This window comes from Pleuronectes platessa, chromosome 3, assembly GCF_947347685.1.
Source record: "Pleuronectes platessa chromosome 3, fPlePla1.1, whole genome shotgun sequence".
Taxonomy (NCBI): Eukaryota; Metazoa; Chordata; class Actinopteri; order Pleuronectiformes; family Pleuronectidae; genus Pleuronectes; species Pleuronectes platessa.
In genome coordinates, this window is record NC_070628.1 from 28,887,164 (window position 1) to 28,911,552 (window position 24,389).

The 24,389-nt window shown below is 41.7% G+C and overlaps 2 protein-coding genes across 5 annotated transcripts in view; both read left to right on the plus strand.

The window, feature by feature from the left end:
* The window catches only part of stx3a (syntaxin 3a), a 19,623-nt gene extending 16,009 nt beyond the window's left edge, over positions 1-3,614 (plus strand). For both annotated transcript variants that reach the window (XM_053418253.1, XM_053418252.1), the window contains exons 7-10: positions 467-540; positions 1,174-1,308; positions 1,545-1,655; positions 2,796-3,614. In XM_053418253.1, the coding sequence (XP_053274228.1) occupies positions 467-540; positions 1,174-1,308; positions 1,545-1,655; positions 2,796-2,873 (398 nt within the window). In that variant the 3' untranslated portion in view covers positions 2,874-3,614. The remainder of the gene's footprint in view (positions 1-466; positions 541-1,173; positions 1,309-1,544; positions 1,656-2,795) is intronic.
* A 1,378-nt stretch (positions 3,615-4,992) lies between these two features.
* kdm2aa (lysine (K)-specific demethylase 2Aa) lies at positions 4,993-24,338 on the plus strand. 3 transcript variants are annotated; one of them, XM_053418241.1, is made up of 25 exons: positions 4,993-5,151; positions 8,080-8,218; positions 8,727-8,805; positions 8,905-8,951; positions 9,334-9,512; positions 9,596-9,702; positions 9,862-9,955; positions 10,207-10,360; positions 10,481-10,596; positions 10,673-10,799; positions 10,916-11,163; positions 11,409-11,486; positions 11,955-12,085; positions 12,787-12,910; positions 12,984-13,112; positions 15,060-15,143; positions 18,213-18,248; positions 18,401-18,506; positions 19,625-20,266; positions 20,379-20,544; positions 21,045-21,287; positions 21,416-21,579; positions 21,675-21,821; positions 22,540-22,752; positions 23,455-24,338. In XM_053418241.1, exons 1-25 carry the CDS (start codon positions 5,146-5,148, stop codon positions 23,634-23,636), a joined length of 3,741 nt encoding a protein of 1,246 aa, XP_053274216.1. In that variant the 5' UTR covers positions 4,993-5,145; the 3' UTR covers positions 23,637-24,338. The 3 variants fall into 3 exon arrangements, with proteins under 3 accessions (XP_053274216.1, XP_053274215.1, XP_053274214.1); XM_053418240.1 differs by lacking the exon at positions 4,993-5,151 and adding an exon at positions 5,228-6,223 and having other exon boundaries at positions 18,216-18,248; XM_053418239.1 differs by lacking the exon at positions 4,993-5,151 and adding an exon at positions 5,232-6,223.
* Positions 24,339-24,389: the final 51 nt, after the last annotated feature.

A 24,389-nucleotide genomic window follows, 5' to 3' on the forward strand; every position in this document is an offset into this window, starting at 1 on the left:
TATAAAAAGAAAGAAGATGTTTTAGAAAAGCTTTCAGCGTATGCACACAGCAAACACTTAATATTATATTTGATAGGAGGACAATTCTTAAGATTTGACAAAAGATTTGCTTCACAATTAAGTTGTAAGACCAGCAGATATTCGATAGTACCTGTCCATGTGGTGCGCTCACTGCAGCATCAAACCCAACATGGTAGCTGTTGTTACCAGTCAGGTGTAAAGACATTTGATCCACTTTTAAATATTGAAGTGTTTATTTAAACGATTAAATGAAATGAACACAAAAATACCGGCTTCGACTGTCACTTTATCCGTTTTCTGTATCATCTCTACTTATCAGTGACAGTTGCTTTAAAATGCCATTGTTTTTGTTTTTCTGTCACTCTTTCCCTTCTGTATTTAACATGCAGACTTGTCAGCTGTAGCCAGATGTTTATCTAACATCTGTCCTTTCTGTCCATCACAGCGGGGAAAGCAACGACAGATGACGAGCTGGAGGAGATGCTGGAGGGAGGAAACTCTGCTGTGTTCTCTGCTGGGGTGAGATTTTCAAGCGAGCGAGGTGAAAATTAAACAACCAGACCTGAATCGATCAGACTTATCAATTAGTCTGAAAACGATTTGGCAACTATCAATGAATGTATTAGTTTTACAGTATTTTACTAATTCTTGTCTCTCAAATATGGGACATTCTTGTCTTACTGTTTTCTGACATTTTATAAAGGGACGATTAGTTGACCATCAATAGGACTGTTAGCTGTAGCTCTAAACACAACTACAACCAGTCGAGCAAATGGATTGTTCTCTGTGGTCATTTGTGGCGACTGAATGATGGATGGTGTGCATCATGTGTTTTGTGCACATATTGTACTTGCATACAAGCAGCTGCGGTCGCAGCTCTCGATAAGCTACAATATGTTTTTGCAGGACTGTTTGACTGTGCTGGTGGTTCTTCTGCCCAACAGAGGTTCACAGATGCAGATGCCCAGTAGAGTGTATGAGTATATATAGTATGGTACTGTAATTGGAAGATAGGATGCCACGATTGTACTATATTCTCAGATGACCTGCATCTAGTCTTTTAAAGGTCAGTTTTAATATTTCTCAATGAAACCTGCTGACTTCACTTTGTCTGTCTGCTCCCTACCCCCAACACACGCCCCGACACCCAAGATTATGGATTCAAAGATCAACCAGCAGGCCCTGAACGAGATCGAGGCTCGTCACAAAGACATCATGAGGCTGGAGAGCAGCATCAAAGAGCTCCATGACATGTTTGTGGACATCGCCATGATAGTTGAAAACCAGGTACTAAGAAGGCGTGCACTGACATTACCCAGAATTTGATGCAGTTTGAATTGTGGCTATGCGGCTTTGATTATTTTTACTCTGCTGGTCTGGAATCTAAGGGGCCAATCTACACAGACTGACACATGCCCACATCCTGGGTCAATATCACATGCAAACACATGCCCCTTGCTGTCTGCCTGTCCCCCAGTTTTCCACTCTCTTACTTTATTCCATCATGTCCCGCCCACCTCAAGGGTGGCATGATTGACAGGATTGAGAGCAACATGGACCAGTCTGTGGGCTTCGTAGAGAGGGCTGTAGCAGACACCAAGAAAGCTGCCAAGTTCCAGCAGGAGGCACGCAGGGTAAGTAGCCTCAGCACTAAAATGGATAAAGTGACCTTTCTAGTGAGATTTCTCTAAACCTTAGTTCACTCTGATCATAACTCACTGAATTATGACCTGTCATCCGAACATCAAACATACATATAAAGATCATAAGTACAACCCCAGGAGCAAGAGTCAGCTCAAATATAATACAGTAAGTTCTTAGTCCAAATTACTTACTGTACGTGTGGAAGGCCTCTTTGAAATGCTTAACTTGGATGACTTGAATAAGATTTACTTTCCCCACACTGGACTCCTGCTACTTCATGTGCTTTGTGCCTCAGGAAGAGGTTGTAACTGGGTTTTACTCCATGTGTCTGGGCTCATGGTGCCTTTTCTCTTGCCATACACAGCATTTCAGCACAGTTCTCTCCCACTGAGCTCTCAGGGTTCTTATAGGCCCTTTCAGATCTAATATTAAATGACCCATCATCTGCCCATTTTACCACAGCTGATATGGTTCCTTGGGGTCTTAATTAAATGTCTGTAACATATTTTGGTCAAAATACCACAAGGATAATTTAAAACAGCAACCTTTTTACCCTGTCTAAAACAGCCCTCCTCAGATTGACCTGTGTTTCAAATATAGTAATTAACCAACCAAATGCTGACCACCACATATTTATTTTATATATTTTTTACCATGTCAAATAAGTAAAAATGTATTTCACTATCAAGTATCGATTTGATCTCTTTTTCACTCGCTCTCTCTCTCTCTCGCTCTGTCTCTGTAACACACACACACGAGCGCGCGCACACAAACACACACACACACACACACACAACACACACACACACACACACACTCACACACCCACACTTTTAATTATTTCAATTATGGACTATATAGTTTAAATACTAAATACAATGAAGGTCCACATCTTTGAAATTCACATGTTATCTCATTCAAACTCACAACCAGCTCTGTGTACTACTAGTTTAATAGTTTACATATTATTTTATAAACCTAACATTATTTAATCCATCTGTATGAGTATGCATTGTGATTATATATAGTAGTTTCTGTTGCATTCCTGTTATTACTTTAGTTTAATTTAGGTGGCGTCATCTAACACCATCCTCCTTTTCTCTCTGTGCAACTTTTCCCCCGTCCTCCAGAAACAAATGATGATCTTTTGCTGCTGTGTGATTCTGGCCCTCATCATCGGGTCATTTCTCTACAGCTTCATCCGATAGAAAACCTGAGGCCATCTGCCAGCGGAGTCCACACAGTAGTGGAGGAGGAGGCAGAGCCAAGTGTTTCTCAGATGGTCACAAAGAGCCGTTTGCCATCGTTTCAGCTCATTCAAAATGGAAGTCCAGGCCACAACTGTTTGCATTCATATTCGGTTATTTCTGAATATCAGTTTATCTCCCTTGGAAACAGTCAAGATAGAAGATGAAAGAAAATGCTGTATACACAATGAGCAGTCGGTTGTGTGAATGATCCTTCAAGTCCCATTTTGTCTCTGAGCTCAGTATTACCTTTACTGTTGCAGTGTTTGTATCAGTTGGAATGGTATTAGGTGCAGGATTTGTCAGTTATTGTTGGAGGAATGTTGATGTTAGATTATTCGAAACTGGAGAGGGGAAAAGAGGAAAACTGGACCAGATGTGTCACTAGATGAAAGCTCCAGGGGTCAGCAGGTTATTCAAAACATTTATTTTGTTTTCTGTCTTTTGTTTTTATTTAAATTGTCAACTTTTTACCTAAGAAAAATATTCTTATTTGTAGGCTGTGTGTGTCCCACCATACCTTTAACTCACAAATCTGTCAAACCTGAAAGAATGTCTTGGATTAATTAGTACCTCAGATTACTTATTCGGACACACTCAGCAGTTGTCAGGATCTGACTCCACATGAGGCGTGAGGCTGGTTGTTCTATCTGACGTGTGTTATTATAAGTAAAGAATAAATATATAAATAAAGAATAAAAAGCAGAGTCTGTTAACGTTTGAGCATCCGGCAGGCAGCATGACCACCACACTGCCTGACATTATATTGCATCTGTATGAACTCACTATCGCAAGTATTGAGACAGTTGTCCCCCCCCCCCCCTTTTGAACATTCGTCTATTATTTGTGTTACGATGTGAAACCAAACTGGGCTATTGACTGCATCTAATGATACAATTCACACCATGCTGTGGATAAGCATCTGCTATGAATCCATAGTGGGCCTTTATTTAAATCCTTTTTAATTAATGACAGAAGGAACTCATCGTAGTTGATGTTGAACTGATTAAAAGATAAAAGACTGTAGATGGTGATTGAGCTGAGAATAGTATTCTGAAGGTGTCAGGCTAGAAACAGAAACAAACACGGTGAATTGGATTACACTGCCACTGCTTTGGGGGTGTTTTACTGCTTCACGTCATTGTTTTTTGTGTATTTTCTACAAAGAGTTATTTTCAAGGACTTTAGCTATATTTCCAAAGAGGCTGTTCTTGTTTATTGCCATGACTTGACTCTAATGCTCATTAACATTGGCATCCTTCCTCTTTGCCCGTAATCTACAGATGCAGTTGGCTCCACTGCATGTGTGAGCTGACATCGACACTGCAGCCCACCCATATTGTGACATATTCCCATTTTAGTTATTACCGTTTCGACCTATAGGAGACTAAATGAAACAAGGCTTGAAATAACAACAGCTTGATACCAGACAACCAGTCAAAATCAAGGGGATAAAATAAATTTTCCCAACATAAGATATTGTGATATGTTTACTACCACAACCTGGGTCGTTAATTTAACTGTTAATGTCTTTTGACTTAAATAACCTGTTGTGTGTCCATATGACAGCATGAGAAAGCTGCTTTCTTATCCAGGTTTCCACAGGGCAAAATAGAAATGTAAAATCATAATGACCATAAAATCGTATTACTATTATTACAATAATAATTGTCTTGTTATGATGTAGATTGAAGGGGCAGTTTGGAAATTAGGAAAGACTGGTCATGGTGAACCATGGATCATCAGCAGTAGCCACTTACTGATTACATATTGTGATTGTATTCTTCTCTTTCTGCATTTACAGCCTTTGTAGCAGTACTTAGCGGATGTTATTCTATTGTTAATTCTTTTTTTGATCTGTCTACCTGTCTCCAAAAATAAACTGGATGTGTTATTTATTCTTCTTATGAAATTGATCATTCACATTTAGTTGCGCTCGCAGTGCGCGTCAGATCGTCTTATTTCCTCTCGCTCGCCGTCTTCAGGCTGCGCTGCTGAGCGATAGCTAACTTCCACCAATCACAGAAGCCATGCAACATTTGTCAGCCAATCCAGAGCGGCTGACTGGAAGTGTGCCTCCATCTATGGAGCTCCGGGCACTTCCTCATTGAGGTGAAGGCAACAAAACGTGTCGCTGCGATGTGAGCCTGTCGATGGGAAACTACGACACCTAGAAGACGCCTCACGCATCAGATCAGAGCCTGCGGGTGGAAGTGGAGGGACCTTCGTTAAAATGGGGGTAAGCTATGGTCATCGAGTTATTTTAAAGCAATTCAGCTTATTTCTGAGGGATGACTAGTTATAATGGTTGGTGGGTTGGTCTTTACTGTGTTGTCCGATTGGCTGCTTCTCTTGACTGATCATGTGTTCATCCACTGACTAACGTCCTTGGGACATTTTTACCAATAAGCTGCGAGATGGTTTGTATCCGTGCTGGTATTGGTTGCTTGCTATCTCCTCTATACGCCTATTGGCTTCTCTTGTCCAATCAGAGTTTACAAGTCTTTCGCGTGAGTGACACTGGTACAGACCAATGAATGTGTCGCCTACCTATCTATGATTGGTGCAATGTTGCTTTGTGGGAGGGACATGTTGATGTTTTGTGCTGGGATGGAAAATGGCGGCTGTTCAGAGTCTGCTCTAACTTCACACTGTGCCATTTTTACCAGCTGAAGCAATGTCCGCCCTTTCTCGCAGGATATAAGAAATATGTGAATGTTGATATTTTAATATAACTTCAGGTCATGTTGAGTTGGCCTTTTATAAGCAGGACGCTAATAGAAAGCTAACAGCAGCAGGACACGGTTTGGAGTGGAGAAGAGAGGGAACAAAGCTCCAGTATTCACAAAGGCAGGATGCTATGAGAATAATAACTTTGTGTGAGTAGCCCTTTTAAATGAAACGGACGCTAATAGTAACCTCTGCTATTTAGTTCATCAAACGTCCAGCCAGTGAGAGTAAAGCGATGTTAGACTGGAAGCGATGAGTGTGAACTTCCATGTTCCTGCACAGACACAAGCAGAGAGTGTTGCCCTCTCATACAATGCGAGTAAAACAAAAAGTTAGTCCTGTTTGTGTTGAAGCCATAGAAGCTAGTCTTGTTTCGTGTTATAAGTCTCTCTTACTGGATTCACACACACGCCTTCCTGCCGCTTGTTTACTATCCACCGGAGCCATGTGGCGTACAGCCACAGCTCACTGTTAGACCGATGGCTCTGCTTTAATGCTCCTCGTTTAAAAAGCTCAGCTTGGTTGGACACAGTTCTCCAGTGATGATGGATGACTCCAAGACACGGCACAGCAAAAGACTGGTGAGTTTAAAGAGCATCCCTCTGCTTGCGCGGGCGAAGTCACCAACAGAGATAATGTTGTATACAAGACTCTGTGTGTATGTTTACCTCTTTACCATGTGCACGATTATAGATCTGTTATTGTCTTGGCAACATACAAAATCAATGACAGGCTCTGATGTGCAGATATATCTTATATAACACCCCTTTCTTGCAAGATAGTTTTATATATCCGAATTAGTGTCTTTTAATACGACTTCATGTCATTTTATGAGCAAGGCGCATTCATGAGGTAGGTACAGAGTGGAGACAAGTATATTTGTTACTGTAAAATGTTGGGTCCTTCCATTTCTTTGTCAGAATTAATCCTGACCCCCCCCCCCCCCCTTAAAAGAAAAACATTTAATTGATCTATATCGAATATAATTAATGTTTCAAAAACTTTTAAAGGAAAATAGATGATTTTCTTTCTTTCTCGAGATTAAAATTGTATGCGTTTTCGATATATAGAGCAGGGTATTTTCAGAAACCACATTGCGTATTCTGAGTATTCTTTTACAAACTGCACAAAAAACATGTTATTAGTTTACATTTTTATTGTCATCACATCACTCCATGCATCTCACCCATGTATGTATGTGTATAAATACACACATACACACCCAATGCTTTACTTTAGGTAAGGTAGTGCTCCCCCAAATTACCGTCATGGAGCATCATAATCCATAAATTCCAATTAATTGTAGACCATTTCATAGTAGGTTCAAACAGGTTTAAGTTTCTGCTAATTTTATGAGTTAGAAATTACATTTGATATGCTTGTTGAGCCGTGTCTCTCCATTTCTCTGTTTGGGGACATATTTTCTGGAACCAATGTCTTGTTATGTGTTTAAGTGCTGATATATTTTAATTTTGAATATAGATAGATATCTATGGATAAATATAGAATCTGACAATAAGAGAGTGAACCTTTGTCTTATGGTATGAATTTAGAAAAAAACACTGAATCAGTGTATAAACATCTCTTAAAGAAATAGGTATTACAGACACATAGGTATCTGTGTTTACCAATATGAGACTTGAAAACTTCACATTTAACATGAAAAAAAAGTAAATGTCTTAAGTCATATATTCTATACTCTGTTATATATTTGGTTGTAATTGTATTGTTTTTATTTATTTACGTATGTTAATGCAAATTTATGGTCAAACTATTAAATATAATCCCTTCATTACACTCTTTATCTGAGGGTTTAACAGCAATAACTTAGGATTGGTTGCTATTTTTTAAATATAAATATGGGTCGATATATCATATCATATCATTCTTTTACTGCCTTATATCAGTATCTGCATCAGTCGGGCTCTGATCTGAATAGGGCCTTTGTGTCACCTGCCATGATGTAGAAGCTCGCACATGATGCTCTTTTCTCTCTGCCAGTTAATGCCAATGTTTGAAAGCAATGTGAAGATATGTTTCTACAAGTCAGTTTAAAGGAAAATATGTTATATAATGGACAAGAAGAGAGTATCTGCTGATATAAGCTACATGTCTGTTCTGGTTTTGTCCACAAATGTTCAACTCTGGTCCTTTTAAAACTTTTTGATGGTCAAAGCTGAACAAATGGTTTACATTTCTTATTTGTTTTTTCCCATTTCTCCCTTGTTGTTTATTATGCGGTGATTATTTTGAATAGACTGCTGTCTGAGTGTTCTCAGGATCAGAGGAATATCCAGTTAGGCATAAAATTCAACTGTGATCTCCATGTTGTTTTGGGAAGTGGAGTTGGTCTAATTGACATTCTGGTCCTGGTTTTTGGGAGTTTTCTTTATTTTCTTTCTTTTCTCTCTCTCCTTATCTTTACCCCCCTTCTTAGCGAGCTGGTATCCGGAGACGTTACCATGACGATGGTATTTCAGATGAGGAGATTGATGGAAGGAGGATGTTTGACTTGGAGGAGAAAGTCACCAGTCAGAGGTTCACCTCTGACAGGATCATTCGCATGGAGGGAAAAGGTGGGCGAGCAGTTAACTTTGTATTTGTATATGGTACATGGTTTCTTAAGTTGGAAAAGAAAGACTTTTACCTTTTTTAGAGAGATGTTGTTTATTAATTAATATGTGACAGAGTTTAACTTCATCAGTGGCCTGACAACTGGAGTAAGACCATTGAGTTTATCTATCCATTAATTCCAGAAATCTCTGTCTGTCTGTGGCTTACATATCTCGAGAACCGCTCTTCTTATTGACTTCACATTTAGCTTGTGTATTTTTGAGGGCCCCAGATTTTTCATGTTGTCATGTCCGACTTCATATACAGTAATTGAGTAAGACCTGATGACTCCATGACATGGCTGGTTCTTGCTTCCCTTTGACTGACACACGTATCACTGAAGTTAGAAATGTCTGTCACCACCACAAGTTTGAGTTTCTGCCAATAATCAGAACTAGTGAAGTATTAAAGTCACCGTTGAATGATGAAATAACAAATACAAACTTGGTGTTTTGTTTATGCATTTCTTAGACTTGTCATACGAGTTCGTCCAGAGATGTGGTCTTAGGGACCCAATCATCTTTGAGAAGCCTGATGGACTGGGAATCATGTAGGAATTTTTCACCTCCTCTCTACTCCTCTACATCCATTCCACTGCTTAACCACATGATCCCTGTAATATGTTGAATATCATCTTGTTGTTCTGTAGGATGCCTGATCCTGGCTTCAGTGTCAATGACGTCAAGCTTTTTGTTGGTAAGACTTCACACACAACGTCTGTTCTTTTAATCAATCAGATGCTCCTTCAAGTCTCAGGTTCAGTGTTTGAATGAGACATTTACTTGAGCGGAGAGATGGTAACTTGACATTTCACTACAGTATTATATACTGTAGTATTTTCTTGATGAATAAATTGATCGTGATGAATATAACGATAAGAATCATTTAAAGTTTGTCAGTATATCCCAAACTAAAGTTCAGTTTTTCATGGATATTAACATTTCCAGTGCAAATTCATTGGGAAGTTCGTTTCATTTCATTTAACAACATTTACTTTGTTTAATTTCAGTATCAAATTGATATGACATGGACATGACAAAACGGACTAACTGTAACCAACCACTAAACCCCATCTCAGGTAGCAGACGTATGATTGACGTGATGGACGTGAGCACTCAGAAGGGGACAGAGATGTCCATGGCCCAGTGGGCACGTTACTATGAGACCCCTCCGTGTCAGAGAGAGAAGCTCTATAATGTCATCAGCCTGGAGTTCAGCCACACCAAGCTGGAGAACCTGGTCAAGAGACCGACCACAGTACGTCCACGTACTTCATGAAGAAACCCATGCAAGCTGAAGCATGTCAGCACTGCAGTGAATATGTCTATGTGTGTTTGTAGGTGGATCTGATTGACTGGGTGGACAAGATGTGGCCTCGTCACCTGAAAGAGAGACAGAGGGAGTCCACAAACTCTATCAATGACATGCAGTACCCCAAAGTACAAAAGTAAGTCCTCCCTCTTCAGTCAAATCTATCTGGATGTAGCTGGATAAATTCCTTACCACCTTACTTAATACAAGAAACTCAATCTGACTAAATAAAATAACAAATTTAATGGCCTGGACATGTGAATGTTAATTTCCTGTTGTTCTTGTGTCTGTGCAGATACTGTCTGATGAGTGTGGAGGGCTGCTACACAGACTTTCACATTGACTTTGGAGGGACTTCAGTGTGGTATCACATACTGAGAGGAAGCAAGGTGTGCCCTGTGGGCCATAAGGGGCTCTGTCTGTATTTGTGAAGCACTGTCCCCTCTTCTCATAGTTTCTATATAGTCTCATAGTAACTGAAAACATGCATTGAAACATGTGTTATGCACGTTTGATTAAATGTGCCCTCAAGAATGAGATGGGATAAATGTTTCTGTTCTGCTAAATACAAAAACTGAAATGTCAAATCATGGGAACTGGTGTGCAGAGTGTGTATATAACTGCAAATGTGTGTGTTTAGGTGTTCTGGCTCTTCCCCCCCACCCCTCCGAATCTGGAGCTCTATGAGAACTGGGTGCTGTCAGGGAAACAGGGAGACATTTTTCTAGGTGACCGGGCGTCTGACTGCCAAAGGATTGAACTCACACAGGGCTGCACCTTCATCATACCCTCAGGTCTCGTGCACACATACACAAACACACACACACACACACACACACACACACACAGTGAACTCACTTCATGCTGAATGATTACAGGAATGTGACAGAAACTTGTGTGCATGTTGTACTCAGGTTGGGTTCATGCTGTCTACACCCCTGTGGACTCTATGGTATTTGGAGGAAACTTCCTGCACAGCTTCAACATCCCTACGCAACTTAACATCTGTAACATAGAGGACCGAACACGGGTAGGTGCAGAAACCATGTAAGGTGTACACGACAGCAAGTGGCTGATGATTAATGGTCCTCTTTTTTCTCCTGCAGGTTCCAGGGAAGTTCCGTTACCCCTTCTTCTATGAGATGTGCTGGTATGTGTTGGAGCGTTATGTTTTCAGCCTGACCAGGACCTCCTACCTCACACCAGAGTTTCAGAAACACTCGTTGGGCATTGGTATGAACACATCACACATACTGGGTCGATGCACTGCATGGAGAAGTTTTTTTTCGTGGTGGGTTGTTTGTGTAGATTGGTTGTAAATAGAATGTGTACCTCCTTCCTTTTGTCAGGTCTGAATAAGCCGTCAATCCCAGATCTGGCTGTTGAGCAGGTGAAGGAGGAAGAGGTGGAGGGAGGGGACAGTGATGAAGAACCTTCAGAGCAGCAGTCTGACAAACCTGCAGCTAAAATGTATCTGACTCCCTTTGAACTGGAGGGGCTCTGGAACCTGCTGGGTAAACTGGAGTCTCTGCCCTCCAACAAAAAGTGTGTCCCAGCTGGGATACACAATGCCCCTGCACTCATTACACACATTAAGGTATGACTGTACTCTCTCGGTGTGTGTGTGTGTGTGTGTGTGTGTGTGTGTGTGTGTGTGTGTGTGTGTGTGTGTGTGTGTGTGTGTGTGTGTGTGTGTGTGTGTGTGTGTGTGTGTGTGTGTGTGTGTGTGTGTGTGTGTGTGTGTGTGTGTGTGTGTGTGTGTGTGTATTCATTTCTTCTTGATTTTACTCCTGTTAACAATGATTGTCCACTGCACCCTCTCTTGTCTCTGCTGTCCTGCAGGCACTTCTGAAAGAACATGCCAATGATAATTCCAAACTGTCCTACACAGGAAAACCCATAGTCAAGTGGCCAAAGCGGGTAAGCAGTACTCTCTTTTAGACAAGCAGCATATTTGTGGTGATGATAATAATCAATGGAGAAGTGCTATGTCATGGGCAACTTGTGTTTTAGAAATGTCTGTAATTTCGTTTGTTATTTAGCTTTAAACTGCATTTGTAACTGTAATTACTTGTCAACAATATTCCTGATATCATCATAGTGAGTGTGCAATGACACCATTGTCTTGTCTTAGTCATGGGTTGTTGACAAACATATTTTCATAATTTTCCATTTGCAACAGCAAAATAAACATTCACATAATCTTGCTATATAGTACTTTACCAATTCACTGAGGGGGTGCTCCTAATACTTGTTAAAAAGCCAACACATTTTTGTTTACTTGCAGAGATTTATCAAATTAACCTTATCTTGAGAATAATTGGTTATTGTTCTTGTACTCTTTTCTTTGACCTCAGCCATTGTTTCTTCTTTACTTTTCTCCCTCAGCCATCATGGTACCAGCCGCCACCTCCTCCTCCAACACCACCGCCTCGTCCTAAACTGGCCTCCACACCCATCATCCCACGACCACAGAAACCAGCCTCCTCGATGTCTGTGCTGAGACGACGCAGGGTCAGGTAGGTCACAAGATGTGTGTGCTTGTGTGTCTAGGAAACCCATTATAGCCGTTTTTAAAAATGAATTCCTGAGAATGTCCAATGGGTTGGACTTTCTCCAGAGTTTTTCTTTGATACATTATTAACACAGCTGGTTTTCGGATCAGACACGTTCACAACAAAGCGGATATTTCTGGAGCGTTCAGGTCAGGGGTGGTGCAGAAGGCAGGGCATAATGTATTAGCTATGTTTCAAAGATAATGTGTTATTGTTTATAGTACTTTGACACCGGCATTGGCCCTTATTACCAAAAGATTTTCAACCTTGTTGTCTTTCTTTCGTCTTCCTCCTGTTCATCCTTAGACATTTTTTTCTTTTTTACTCTTCATTTCGCGTATATCGCATGCTAAATGTCATCAACATGCCCACTCGCTCAAGGTAACTCATCTGGAGGATCTCCTGCTGTATTCTCAAATAAGCTCACTCCGACATAATCCTAAAATAGCTCAGAGCCGAGGGCTCTGACTCAGACCTTCGTGATTTCACATACAGCCCCTACAGAGCATGTCAGAGGGGTGTAATTTTAATATTAACTTGTTTTATTTAACTCAGCAAGTAGCATTTATTTTGGAGCCAGCGCAAAGTTTCCTCCTTTTTACTGTATTTGTTTATTTGTGTCCAGTGATCATCTATTTGATGTGAATGTTTTCCTGTATCTGCAGGTGTAAGCGCTGTGAGGCCTGTATGAGACCAGAATGTGGAGACTGCAACTTCTGCAGAGATATGAAGAAGTTTGGAGGACCTGGGAAACTCAAGCAGACCTGTGTGCTACGACAGTGTCTTTCTGTAAGTAACAGTGATTTCTCTATTTCTTCATTTATACATGTGCTTTTTGTAACTTCCCGTCTGTTATCTCCAGCCGGGCCTCCCCCTGTCTGCAGTGTGTGAGATCTGCAAGGAACCCAATCAAGAGGAAAGTGGAGACCCCTCTCTGATCCTGATGGAGTGTTCCAACTGTGCCCAGATCGTCCATCCTGCCTGTCTCTCGGTACAACACACTCACAAACATCTAAAATCAGCCCTTATTTCCTTTTTAAAAGACAAATGGGGAAACACAACGGAAAATTACAAAACATGACTAAAGACATACTGCACAGACTCGTACTTAGAATTTAGGATGTATTTATCATGGCTGCTAAACACAGTATTGTCCACGTTGGTAACTGACACTATTGGCCTGTTGCACCAAAGCCTAAAAAATACATGCATCACTGTGGGTAAGGCAGTATGTCTTTGTCGTAACATTTGGTCCATTTATTTTTCTACAAAGTATCTGTCAATGACTAGATGTGCAAAGGGTTTTTCTTTATGCTTTCTGTGGTTTCTAGGAAGAAATGTTGCTTTGTTTGTCCCAATGTGGGAAATTCCACTTAATATTTTTTTCTGGTACCTGTTTCCAGATAAAGGCTAATGTCACATTTCCTTCTTGCTAAAGACAGCAGTCAGCACAACAGTCCCTGCTGACTGAAGTGTGTCTATATTAGAAATAATCTCTGTCCATACTAACACACCAGTCACATGACCATTCACCTACATTACTCATGTACAAACAGAAGCAGGTTGTCTATTTACTAGGGATGGGAATCGGCAGGGACCTCCCGATACGATATTATCACGATACTTAGGTGGCGATACGTATTGCGATTCGATATTACGATTTCTTACGATTTCTTTTGGTTATTTTTTTTTTTTAATACTGGACCACGGAAAACAGTTGAATCATACCTTCAAATACAACACAGTCAAATTCACTAAGGGCTTTACAAGTTTTATTTCAAATATTAACATTAACTTAATGACTGCCGGGCAGCCAATAGAGAATATAAATAAAAATGTGCCCTATTATTGTATAGTCCCTGTCAACTACATACAAACTGACAGATTATGAAATGTATACCACTTAGGCTACTTTTAAACAATAAGTAAAATGTGAATTAAATAAAATGAATAAAAGTTAACTTAAAATAAAGTCTTTGAAATAAACAAAAAGTAGGCTATGCTTCACTGTTGTTTGCATGTAGGCTATGCAAAGCTAGTGCTTGGGTATGTTTAGATTCTTGTGCAAAAATAAGAGCTGGTCAACATGCTCTGGGGTGAGGTAACTCCCCCCAATATATCCCTCCCCCCATATAAAACCAATAAATATATGTTTAAAAAGAATTCATTCACAAGAATCGCGATTTGTAACTGACTCGATTTTTCCCCCCATCCCTACTATCAGTGGGGTTTTGGTGCACGGGCGAACCGGGCAGCTGCCCGGAGCGGCACCTTTTCATGTCACGTGAAGAAAAAAAAAGTCATCTGGCCCGTGAAGTGGTTTTCTATTATCTATCATATCACTGTGTGGGGAATTGGCAAATTGGCCACCCTGCAACTGCAGCGCCCCTGCTTGATGCTGTTTGAGAAAAAGGAAGGGGAGGGGGCGCGGGGGACAGTTCACCTCTGGGTCTCCCAAATGGAACGGATAAGGGGGGGATCCACTGTATAGAGCAGTGATTATTAAACTGTGTGGCGCGCTCAATGTTTTAACGTCTGCATCTCTTTAACGGCGGAGCTGTAAACAAATCGCTCTTTCGCCGTAGACAGGGGTCTGCAACCCGCGACTCTGAAGAGCCACCCCTCTGCAGTGGCGCTCGGAGGGGGTCTCGCCCGGGGCGCAATTCCATGTAGAACCATCACTGCCTACTATTAACAGTTTGCTGCATAGTTAGAGAAAATACCAAAACTGAGGAACAGCAATGGGGAAATGTAAGAGCAGGGATTTATGGTTTCTTGGATGTTACCAGCTCTTCGCATTTACCGCCAGTAGTTGATTCTGATGATAACCAATCCCTGGCATACAAATGGGGGATAACAGCACTTTATCTGATCTGTTGTGGCTATTAGGGCATGTTTCTTTCTCTTGTCTGATCTTCTGTTTCATTTGCCTCTTAAGGTTCAGGGTGAAGGACTGGTGAACAAAGACCTGCCAAGTTGTTGGGAGTGCCCAAAATGTGTCCAAGGAATCACTGACCCAGAGGTACATGGTGTCCCTCTCTCTCTTTTTCACACAAACACACACACAGATACCCAGCCTTGTATCTTAAACACACAACTGCAGTCAGTCTTCTGAGTGTGTTTGCAAACACTTGCGGTCTATCAACCCAGCATTCTCACACTCAGTCGTGGTGTGTCAAAGCTAATGGGTATTGTGTCTCTTGTCTGTTTGTTTCCATTATTCCCTTTTTTTTTCTCTTTTTTTTTTCTGGTTACCTTCTTAAAATTTGATTTAACTCCATCAGTCATCAGGCAGCGATGAATCGTTGGCTGCCAGCCACCAGCAGCCCATCCGCCCCCATGGCCCCCTGGTCCTACGGCTGGGCCCCGGGCCCTCTGCTACCATAGGGGGTCCTGTGGGTGCTCAGCAGGATGGGGAGGTGGTTCGCTGTGGCTTCTTCCCTTCTCCTCTTCCTTCCTGCTCTTCCTCCTCCTCAGCATCACTTCTATTGGTGGCGGCCCCTCTGCCTTCTCAGCCACTCAGCTCGAGACTGGTGAGAGGTGCCCCCTACTCTGTGTATATCCACACCCCTATTTTTCTTTCCATCTTTTTCAAGAGAAGAGACACAACTCTTGATATAATTTTGGCTGTGATCTTGACATAATCACATTAAGAGAAATTTGTTCTGTTTTTATAAGCTGCTTTCACACATGCACTGAGCTCCAGAGAACCTCCCGACATTCTCTTGAGGGGCTGTGTGTGAGAACGCAAATGTCCAGGTGAGAGCCTATGGACCTTCTGCAGAGTTTCTCTGGCCGACCTCCTAGTAAATAATCTCAACAGATGCAAAAATGAAAGAAGAAAACAAATTTCTCAGGATGAAACCGTTGCACCACCCCTCGCATGAATTCCCAGAAGATTTCTTTGTTGATGAGAGAGAAACTCTGGCTGTGTTGTTCAGTGTAAGAGGCAAACTCAGGAGAAAGCTGGGACCCAATTTTGCTGACATCCTCCAGAGTTCATGTTTGAAAAGGGCTATAGTCTACACAGAGGTAGTGGATCTTCTTTCAGACTGTAAGCTTTATTAATTGTGAAGCTGCCTTCAGCTCAGGTTGGTCTCAGTGCTGTTTCACAGTCAACATATTTTGGTGATAGAGATACAGATAGTAACAGATTGCCCAATTTCTACAGCAGCACAGAAATCTCCAGTGTTCAGGAGAGGGGTGGTGCAGCAGGCTTACCTGGATTCACACCGATAGCGCCACGCAGCGCCAAGAAATGCCAGGCGCCTCCTTTCCACACCCCTGTTACTCAATTGTGCTGTTCACATTGGCTGTGATGCACCGCGCAGTGCAGAGGGCGCCTTGTGCTCTGCACAGATGGTTTCGTTGTCAAGCCTATATTTTTCGCTCGCGTCAGGAAACACATTGAAAAAGGATTATATATATTATATGAAATAAATGATCAAATATGCATCCCATACTTTGGATTCCCCTTCTGTTGTCCTGGAGTTTCAATTTCCCAGATTTTTCCCCTCACATTATAAAATGTCCCCATCTGACCATCCACTTAAAGCACACAAGCAGAGAGAGAAAGAGAGGGCAGGGGGGGAGCTATGAAGACCATCATCATTTACCCCCGAACCCCTACATTAAACTGGTTGCATACAACAACAGGCGGAGAAAGCAGAATCGCTGGCTGACCGGCGTGGAGAAATGTGCATCCGTTGTGAACAGCCAGGCGGCTGTGCGCTGGATAATGAGGCTGCGCGTCCGGTGTTAACCCAGCGTTAGGCAGGGGCTAACGTTTAATTCCACATGTTTTTGTTGACATTAACACAGGTGTCGACCTGTATGACCAAAAGCTCTCTTGAAATCATTCTTCTACAGCTTTTTTAAAATCAGATTTTTTCATCTGTCACATCTTGTGTCATCAACACAACCACTCGCTCCTGCTATGTTCTCCCATAGGCTCCTTTGAACATGAGTTCAGTGCATGTCTGAAAGCATCTCTCGTCAGTTATCAAGAGAAGATGTCATGACTGGAACCTCAGATTCAGTTCTCAAACAAAGTTATATTAACTGATGAAGCAAAAACAAACCTCTGTCAAAGTGACAGAAAGTCAAAGTAAAAAGGCAAAAAAAGCAACCGCTCCAGACCAAAGCCAGTTCCTCCTATGGCTTCACTGAAATTGGATTTATTGGTGGTGTCCAATGCTGATGGAAGCAGCTGCATGCAGATTGTCAAATACATGAAAACTCAGTGGAAGAGTACAAAGCATCTGTACGTGTCTAAATTCTCTGAATCTGGACTGCTTATGCTGTAAAGTTTTTTGCAGATTTTTCAGTTTGATTACTTGACTTGCAGCAAGTGGTTTTCAGTACAACTGATAAGTTTGCTCTTACAAATTCAAAAGTCACATCAGTTGTTCAGTGTCACAAAGGGTGCTGAGAAGCTGGTATCCAGTGTCCCTCTTTATTAACTTTGAAATAAGAGTTTTCTGGTCTGTTGGCACAACAGTTGAACTCTTTTCTGCTCTATCTGATTTACTGCAGCATATTCTCCTCAGACCACTCATCAACACAGATCTGCTGCTCACTGGGTGTTTTTGTTTTTGTCTCAATTCTAAGTTTAAAACTCCCAGAACAGAGGTTTCAACTGCCACATGATGAACAAGCATGATGTTAGACTTTTCTGGGACCACAGTCGTGTTCAGAAGCAAAGTGTTTAATGCTGACCTTATCAGCATTGTCTTGCTGTACAACTTCAATTTTAGGGTCCATGTTATACAATGTACATAAATATGTGTGATGTGTGCTGAAGACTGAAGATGAATATTGTATTTTTTGTTGATCAACTTGATTTCAATTCAGAACAATTAAATCTGTAGTCAATTAGTTGCTCTTTGACACCATAACTATGGTTGCCTTACAAGTGATGACGTGTTTAAATTTACATTTGCAGGAGAGTCGGACCAGTTTATTTACAGACCACACACGGCACTGTGCAGGCTCCACTAAATGTCCATCCCATGAGTTTATACATCAGTACACCATTGGAAAATAGCTTTTTGATATTCAGTTTCTGATATTTTTGTTCCTCTTCCTCCAGCAGTCTAAAGGTGACAGAGTTGAAGGCCATTCATTGGTAAGTTTTTCATGTTGGTTTTCTACTAAACATTTTGAGTTTGTTTCAGAGTACCCTTTTGATTGAATCTCTGAAATCGTCTGTCCGTTTTTCTCTGTACATCCTGCCCACACATCATCTTTAACTTTTTCCCTCTTTCCTTGTTTCTCCAGAAGCGCAAATCTTCCACCCTCCTGGACGCTCGAATGGCCAAGATTTACCGACGACAGAGACACAGCCACGATGGAGATGACTCTGCCAGTGATGACGACGATGAAGGTTTGTCTGTCTTAACGAATGAACCTGAAACACCTTTCCACTGGCTATCACTTGCTGTTAGTGAAATATTACAGCTAGAAATGGAACAGTTTATTCCAAAGTTGGCACGTTTATCAGTATTATCGCAGTATTGTTAAATTATGCTGTAAATATTCAAAGATTCATGATTCAAAAACTATAGTTATATCACCAAGTTTTATACTGACATAAATAAATCCATACATCAATAAAAATGCTGATCATATTTTTATTATTTAGTGAAATTAAACGACTTAACGTGAAGTGTGAACTTCGACCTGCCAATTTTGAGTTGTAAAGAAATATCTGCATTTGTTAAATGCACTAAATTTGGTGACGGTGGATTTCAGCATTTGTTAGTTATGGCCAGAGATTACTAACAGTTCTCTTGCTGTTACAGCCCCCATCTGCCTGCCACTCTTTCTGCCATTGTCTTTACAACAAACGCTGCGCTTGCGGTGCCTGCATCTTGCAGACAAGGGGTGGCAGGCCGGCACTGTATACTAAATGTAAGCACTGTGTTGCATCATCATTTGCGGGAAGAACTTCTCTCGTATCTGCAGGAGTGTGTGTGTGTGTCCTCATCTCTGTCGCTCTTAACACACACGCTGATGATCACATTTATTTAGTTGTAAATTGATGATGTTGGATCATGAATCCGGATCGTTCCGGTCACGTCTCCTGGTTGTCCTGCGTAACATCTTGTATGTAATTGTGCAGGTGAACTGAGCACAAAATGTTGGACCTTTTTTAATGTCTTTTAAACACATATCTCATAGACTCTAAGTAAACTTCACACATGCACATAACAAACACACGTTGCATGCTACGCCAGCCTGTGTGGGACACCATTGCTCACTGTGATTGATGCTGGACAGTTTTTACCATGACCTTAATGCTAACCGTAATCATTTTTAACCATGGTTAATCGTGAACCGTTTCATCCCTAATCACAGAAAAACGAAATATAATAATGTCTCTACAATAACACAACAATATTTGAACTTCAATTCGACTTCAAGATATATGTTGTTGTGATTGTGGTAAATAACATAATTCTGACCATATCAACTGTCCCACCCATCTTGCTGTCTCTGTAGCCTCTCAGAGGAGAAAAATGATGCTCCATGCTCGAGGGGGGGGCCACTCTTCCAGGAGGGGGTTTGTCCCCAACAGGAGAGGTCTGCTGAGAGGAGGCTCAGCCCAAAGAGGAAGCAGAGGCCTTGTAACTTCTGGCTCCTCCCTCCTCAAGCTAAAGCGAGGCATGAACATGAAGGAGAGTGGGCGGAGGGGACGAGGGGTGAGGCTGCGGGGAGGCTCCAGGATGCAGCGAAGAGGAGATGATTCGGACGAGTCAGACGATGACGACGATGACGACGACGACGACGATGATGATGACGACGACGATGATGATGATGATGATGATGAAGAGGAGGACGAAGAAGAGGACAGTGAAGATGGAGTGAAAGAACAACAACTTCGCAGACATAGGAGGAGGCGCAGGACTGACTACGATGAAGATGAGAATGAGGACAGTGAGGGGCAGGAGTTTGACCCTGAAGAGGAGGATATGGACACGCTGGAAGATGACGAGGAAGATGACGATGGGGATGAGGATGGGCGCTGGGATTCAGACCCAGAACCCCCGGTCCTCCTTGTGTCTGATCTCAATGATGACCTGCTGAGTGGGTCCTACTTGACTGTCACCCTACAGCGCCCCCACAAGGCCAAGAGACAATCTGGTAAGACTTCGTAATCCCAACATTTACAGTGTGATAAATTTAGATTATAATAAATACCATATAAGGTGAAGTATATATTCATGTTCCATAACTAAACTGTCAAAATGCTCAGGCTCGATAGTTCCGAAGCTTGAGGCAGCCATGGGTCCGAGGACGGCTGCGATGGGTGCTGGTGGTCAGCAGGGCTTCATCCAGAGAAAGACGACTCTGTCCAAACCTTCCCGTCTCAAGGGCACTGACACTACAGCTGACAGCGTAACACTAAGAGGACCTGGCAGGTAGAGCTTAACACTGGATCGCATTCATCTACTTATGTTTCAAGATGTTAGTTAGTGACAATCAAATGTGAGTTAAGACGCAGTTTTTTTTCCATAATGCAATAGTGTTGGTTTTAGTGGGAACAAATCTTTCCTTATGTGTGGGTAATGCAGCTGGGGCATAATAGTCTCACCACAATGCTTAATATATAGGTTTGTTGTGACATGTGTGAATTGGGATATTGCACCTGACCATATGTTTACTTTAATATTATATGTATTAATTGTACAGACAGTACTCGACAGGCAGCAGCTTCTTTGAATGTACAGTCCCGAAATGAGACCATTCATTCTGTGACTAATGACCAACTGCACTGAACATCATGTACTGGGAAACCTTTGTCTTTTTTAAAGCGTTGATAATATTTCCACATCTTTTCCATTTTCCGTCTTGTTTGCATGTGCGAAATGCATGTGACATTATTAATCCAAACCCCATTTTATATGTTGTTATCTCTTAGGCAACGTATGCGGGGTAACCATGGCGACAGAGGGACTAGAGATTGCTCAGCATCATCTTCAGAAGATCAGGAACCTGCTGCATCCTCCTTCCAGTCTCCTCTGTCCCTGCTGTCTGTGCTGTCCTTTAAGGACGAGGGTAATGAGAGAGGCGGGGAGAAGGAAGTTTGGGTGTCTGTGTTCAGATACTTGACCAGAGTCGAGCTGCTGGCCTGCATGACTGTGTGTAAGGCCTGGTACAAGTGGTACGTCACATTTCTATCCTGCAGGAGAAAAACATCAACATGCACTATGTGTGGATGTCTCTGACCTTATCCTCACCTGAAAGACAAGAATCTGAGCTGTGACAGTCTTGTCTTGTTGTCCTTTGCAGGAGCTGTGACAAGCGTCTGTGGAGCCACTTGGATGTGAGCCGCTGCAGCCCGCTCAGTAATCAGGCCCTGGCAGGTATCGTCAAACGCCAGCCCACCTCTCTTGACCTGTCCTGGACCCCCCTGGCCAAAAGACAGCTCAACTGTCTGCTCACCAGGCTCCCAGGTACAAATACACACACATACAGAGACACAGATCATGCAGTTTTTTTACATGTCTTATCACACCTGATCCTCCGATCTGTTTTAAAAATGTTACAGGTCTGAGGGAGTTGAGGGTGACTGGTCTTTCGTGGTCATGTCTCTCAGCGTTGGTCTCACCCACTCTGCCTTACCTGCGGCTGCTGGACCTGCGCTGGTGTGAAGGCCTTAAAGACGCCCAGATTAAAGAGATCATCTTGCCACCTGGTCAGTAACAAACTTTCAGTGCACCATGACAGACAGAGATTTGTGCTTACAGGGAATGAAAGTAATGATTTACCCTGTCTGTCACAATCTAACACAACCCCCCGCACAGTCGATTTGGGAAGTATTAAGACCTTTTCACTCTTCATATTTTATGTTGCAGCCGTATGCTCAAGATATAATCATTCTATACTTTATAATCGTCTGTATTTATATAGCTTTGTAGTCTTAATGACCACTCAAAGCGCTGTACAGTACATCTCGTCATTCATGCGTTCACATACATTCATACAATGCATAAGTGTCTCTATCACAAGGGGCAATTCTGGGGTTCAGTGTCTTGCCCAAGGACATTTGCGCATTTGGAATGGGGAAGACTGGGATCAAACCTTCTGGTTAGCAACAGCCACCCCAATATTTCAAAATCTAAATTGATTGATTTTCTTGAATTTTGATATTTATTAATTTATTTTAGCCAAATAATAAAAAAGGAAATGGTGCACACAGGATTTCTGGAGCCACAGTGAGCATTTAGTGCTTTAACACCTCACCTTATTTTTGTATTGTAATGCTGTCCCCAAGTGTACCACACAGACACCAGACCAGAGCCTGGCAACCGAAATATCAAAAGTGTGATGTGACTGTGCCAAAGTGTCCTAGAACACAACCTGTAACCTCCATTTTGACCCTGTCCTTGTTTTCGTCTCTCCTCCTGGTTCAGAATCCTCTCGCAGCAGACTACGGAACATGGTGACACTGCGTCTGTCGGGTCTGGACATCAGTGACTCTACTCTGAGGTTGCTGCAGCGCCACATGCCTCAGCTGGAGAGGTTGGACCTGGCTCACTGCAAAGACATCACAGACTCGTCCATTGCTTTGCTGGCAGCAGCCGGGACACACACACGCAACAACCTCACTGAGCTCACACTGGCAGGTGGGTGTTTGAGCTCACGCTCCCAATGATTGATCATGTTGCCTTTTATCCAATGAATTATCACATTATGTAGTTGGTTCCTTGGTAGAGCACTAGGTGCTTCACCCCCCCTCCCGCTTCCTCATGTAAATTGAATACTTACATTATTTAACTAAAGACATCATTCAAAACAAAGCTTTTAGGTGGAGTCAGCAGCAAACAGAAAAACAATACACCCTCAAAAGTGGCTTCTAGCTATGATTTTTTTTTTTTATCCATCTGTTGATTTTTTCTTTTTTTATATCTCTGTATCTCTCTTGTCTCACTTGTGTAAAATGTGTCTGGGTTGAAATTAAAGTGAGGAGTCGAGTACAGTAGAGAAACTCAGCTGCAGGAGCTTTATATCATTTTATCCTTGTCAAATCATTTACTTTGTAGTAATACAAATTCACAAGCTTTACAAACACACAAAGATAGCACAATTCTGACTGTCAGTCAAATGTAACACTATCAATGTGAACATAGTGTAAAAAAGTTGTATGAATCAGTTTGATGAAGAGATTTGAGGAAATCATCCATGAACAATAGATTTATATACAATTCTACCATGTTTATTAAAGCATTAGGAGCTCTTAATGATGCTCATTGGTTCAATGATCAGAGCACTCCCTGACTCTGTGTGTGTGTGTGTGTGTGTGTGTGTGTTTGTCTCTTTCTCTCCAGGCTGTAGCGAGTTGACAGACGGCTGTCTGTCCTACCTGAAGCGTCTCACCTCTCTGAATCTGCTCGATCTCAGAGGTTGTAAGAGTGTCAGCCGACGAGTGTGTGACTCCTTTATCTCCGATCTGTCTCACATCGCCCTCTACTGTATGATGGAGGAGAAGCTCATCCAGCGCCTGGACTAAAGCAAACAAACAGACACAAGTTTCCACTGGAGGGGAGTGTAGAAAAAGTGCTTCTTCAAATCATTTTTTTATATAATATTCTCAGTTTTGAGTGTTTTGTTCTTCAGAAGGTGAAGACCATCAAAGCTACTGTTTGCCGACAGAAAACACCGGACCCGACACGACAGATAATTAAGAACCAAAACTAAATTGCTCCTAAAATCAGGATTTTCTGGAGCAGCCTCTAAACAACCCCTTTAGAGTTGTGTTTTTTACTGTTTTTCCCTTTGCATCTATTCTTTTTGTGAAGCTAGGCTCAAACTGAACCAATCTTTTTGAAAGGACAAAACTACAAACATCTAATTTTTTTTTTATATTTCTTTAGAACGTCTTGAATCACTGAAAAGATTTTTGTGACTCTTCTAAGGTCCACATGCTCTATCATTTCTAGAATGTACTGTACAACGGAGGGAGCGCTGCTTGTGTTGACTATTTTTGGAAGAAACAATATTGGAAAATACAAAAGTGAATCTATTTTTGTTGACTGGAATGAACCAAAGTGGCAGTTGTGGTACATAACCTGTATGTGTACAGTGAAGTCATGTATATATTATGTTAATTTGTTTCAGTAATTTTGTGTATCAATCAGGCATTTGATATTGTACTTGTACATTTTTTTTCTTAACACTTTGTGAAAACGGATTAAAATGTCCAACCATCCAATATCTATGACTTATCCTTTGAGAGAGAAGGGAGTCAATCCTGACTGATGTT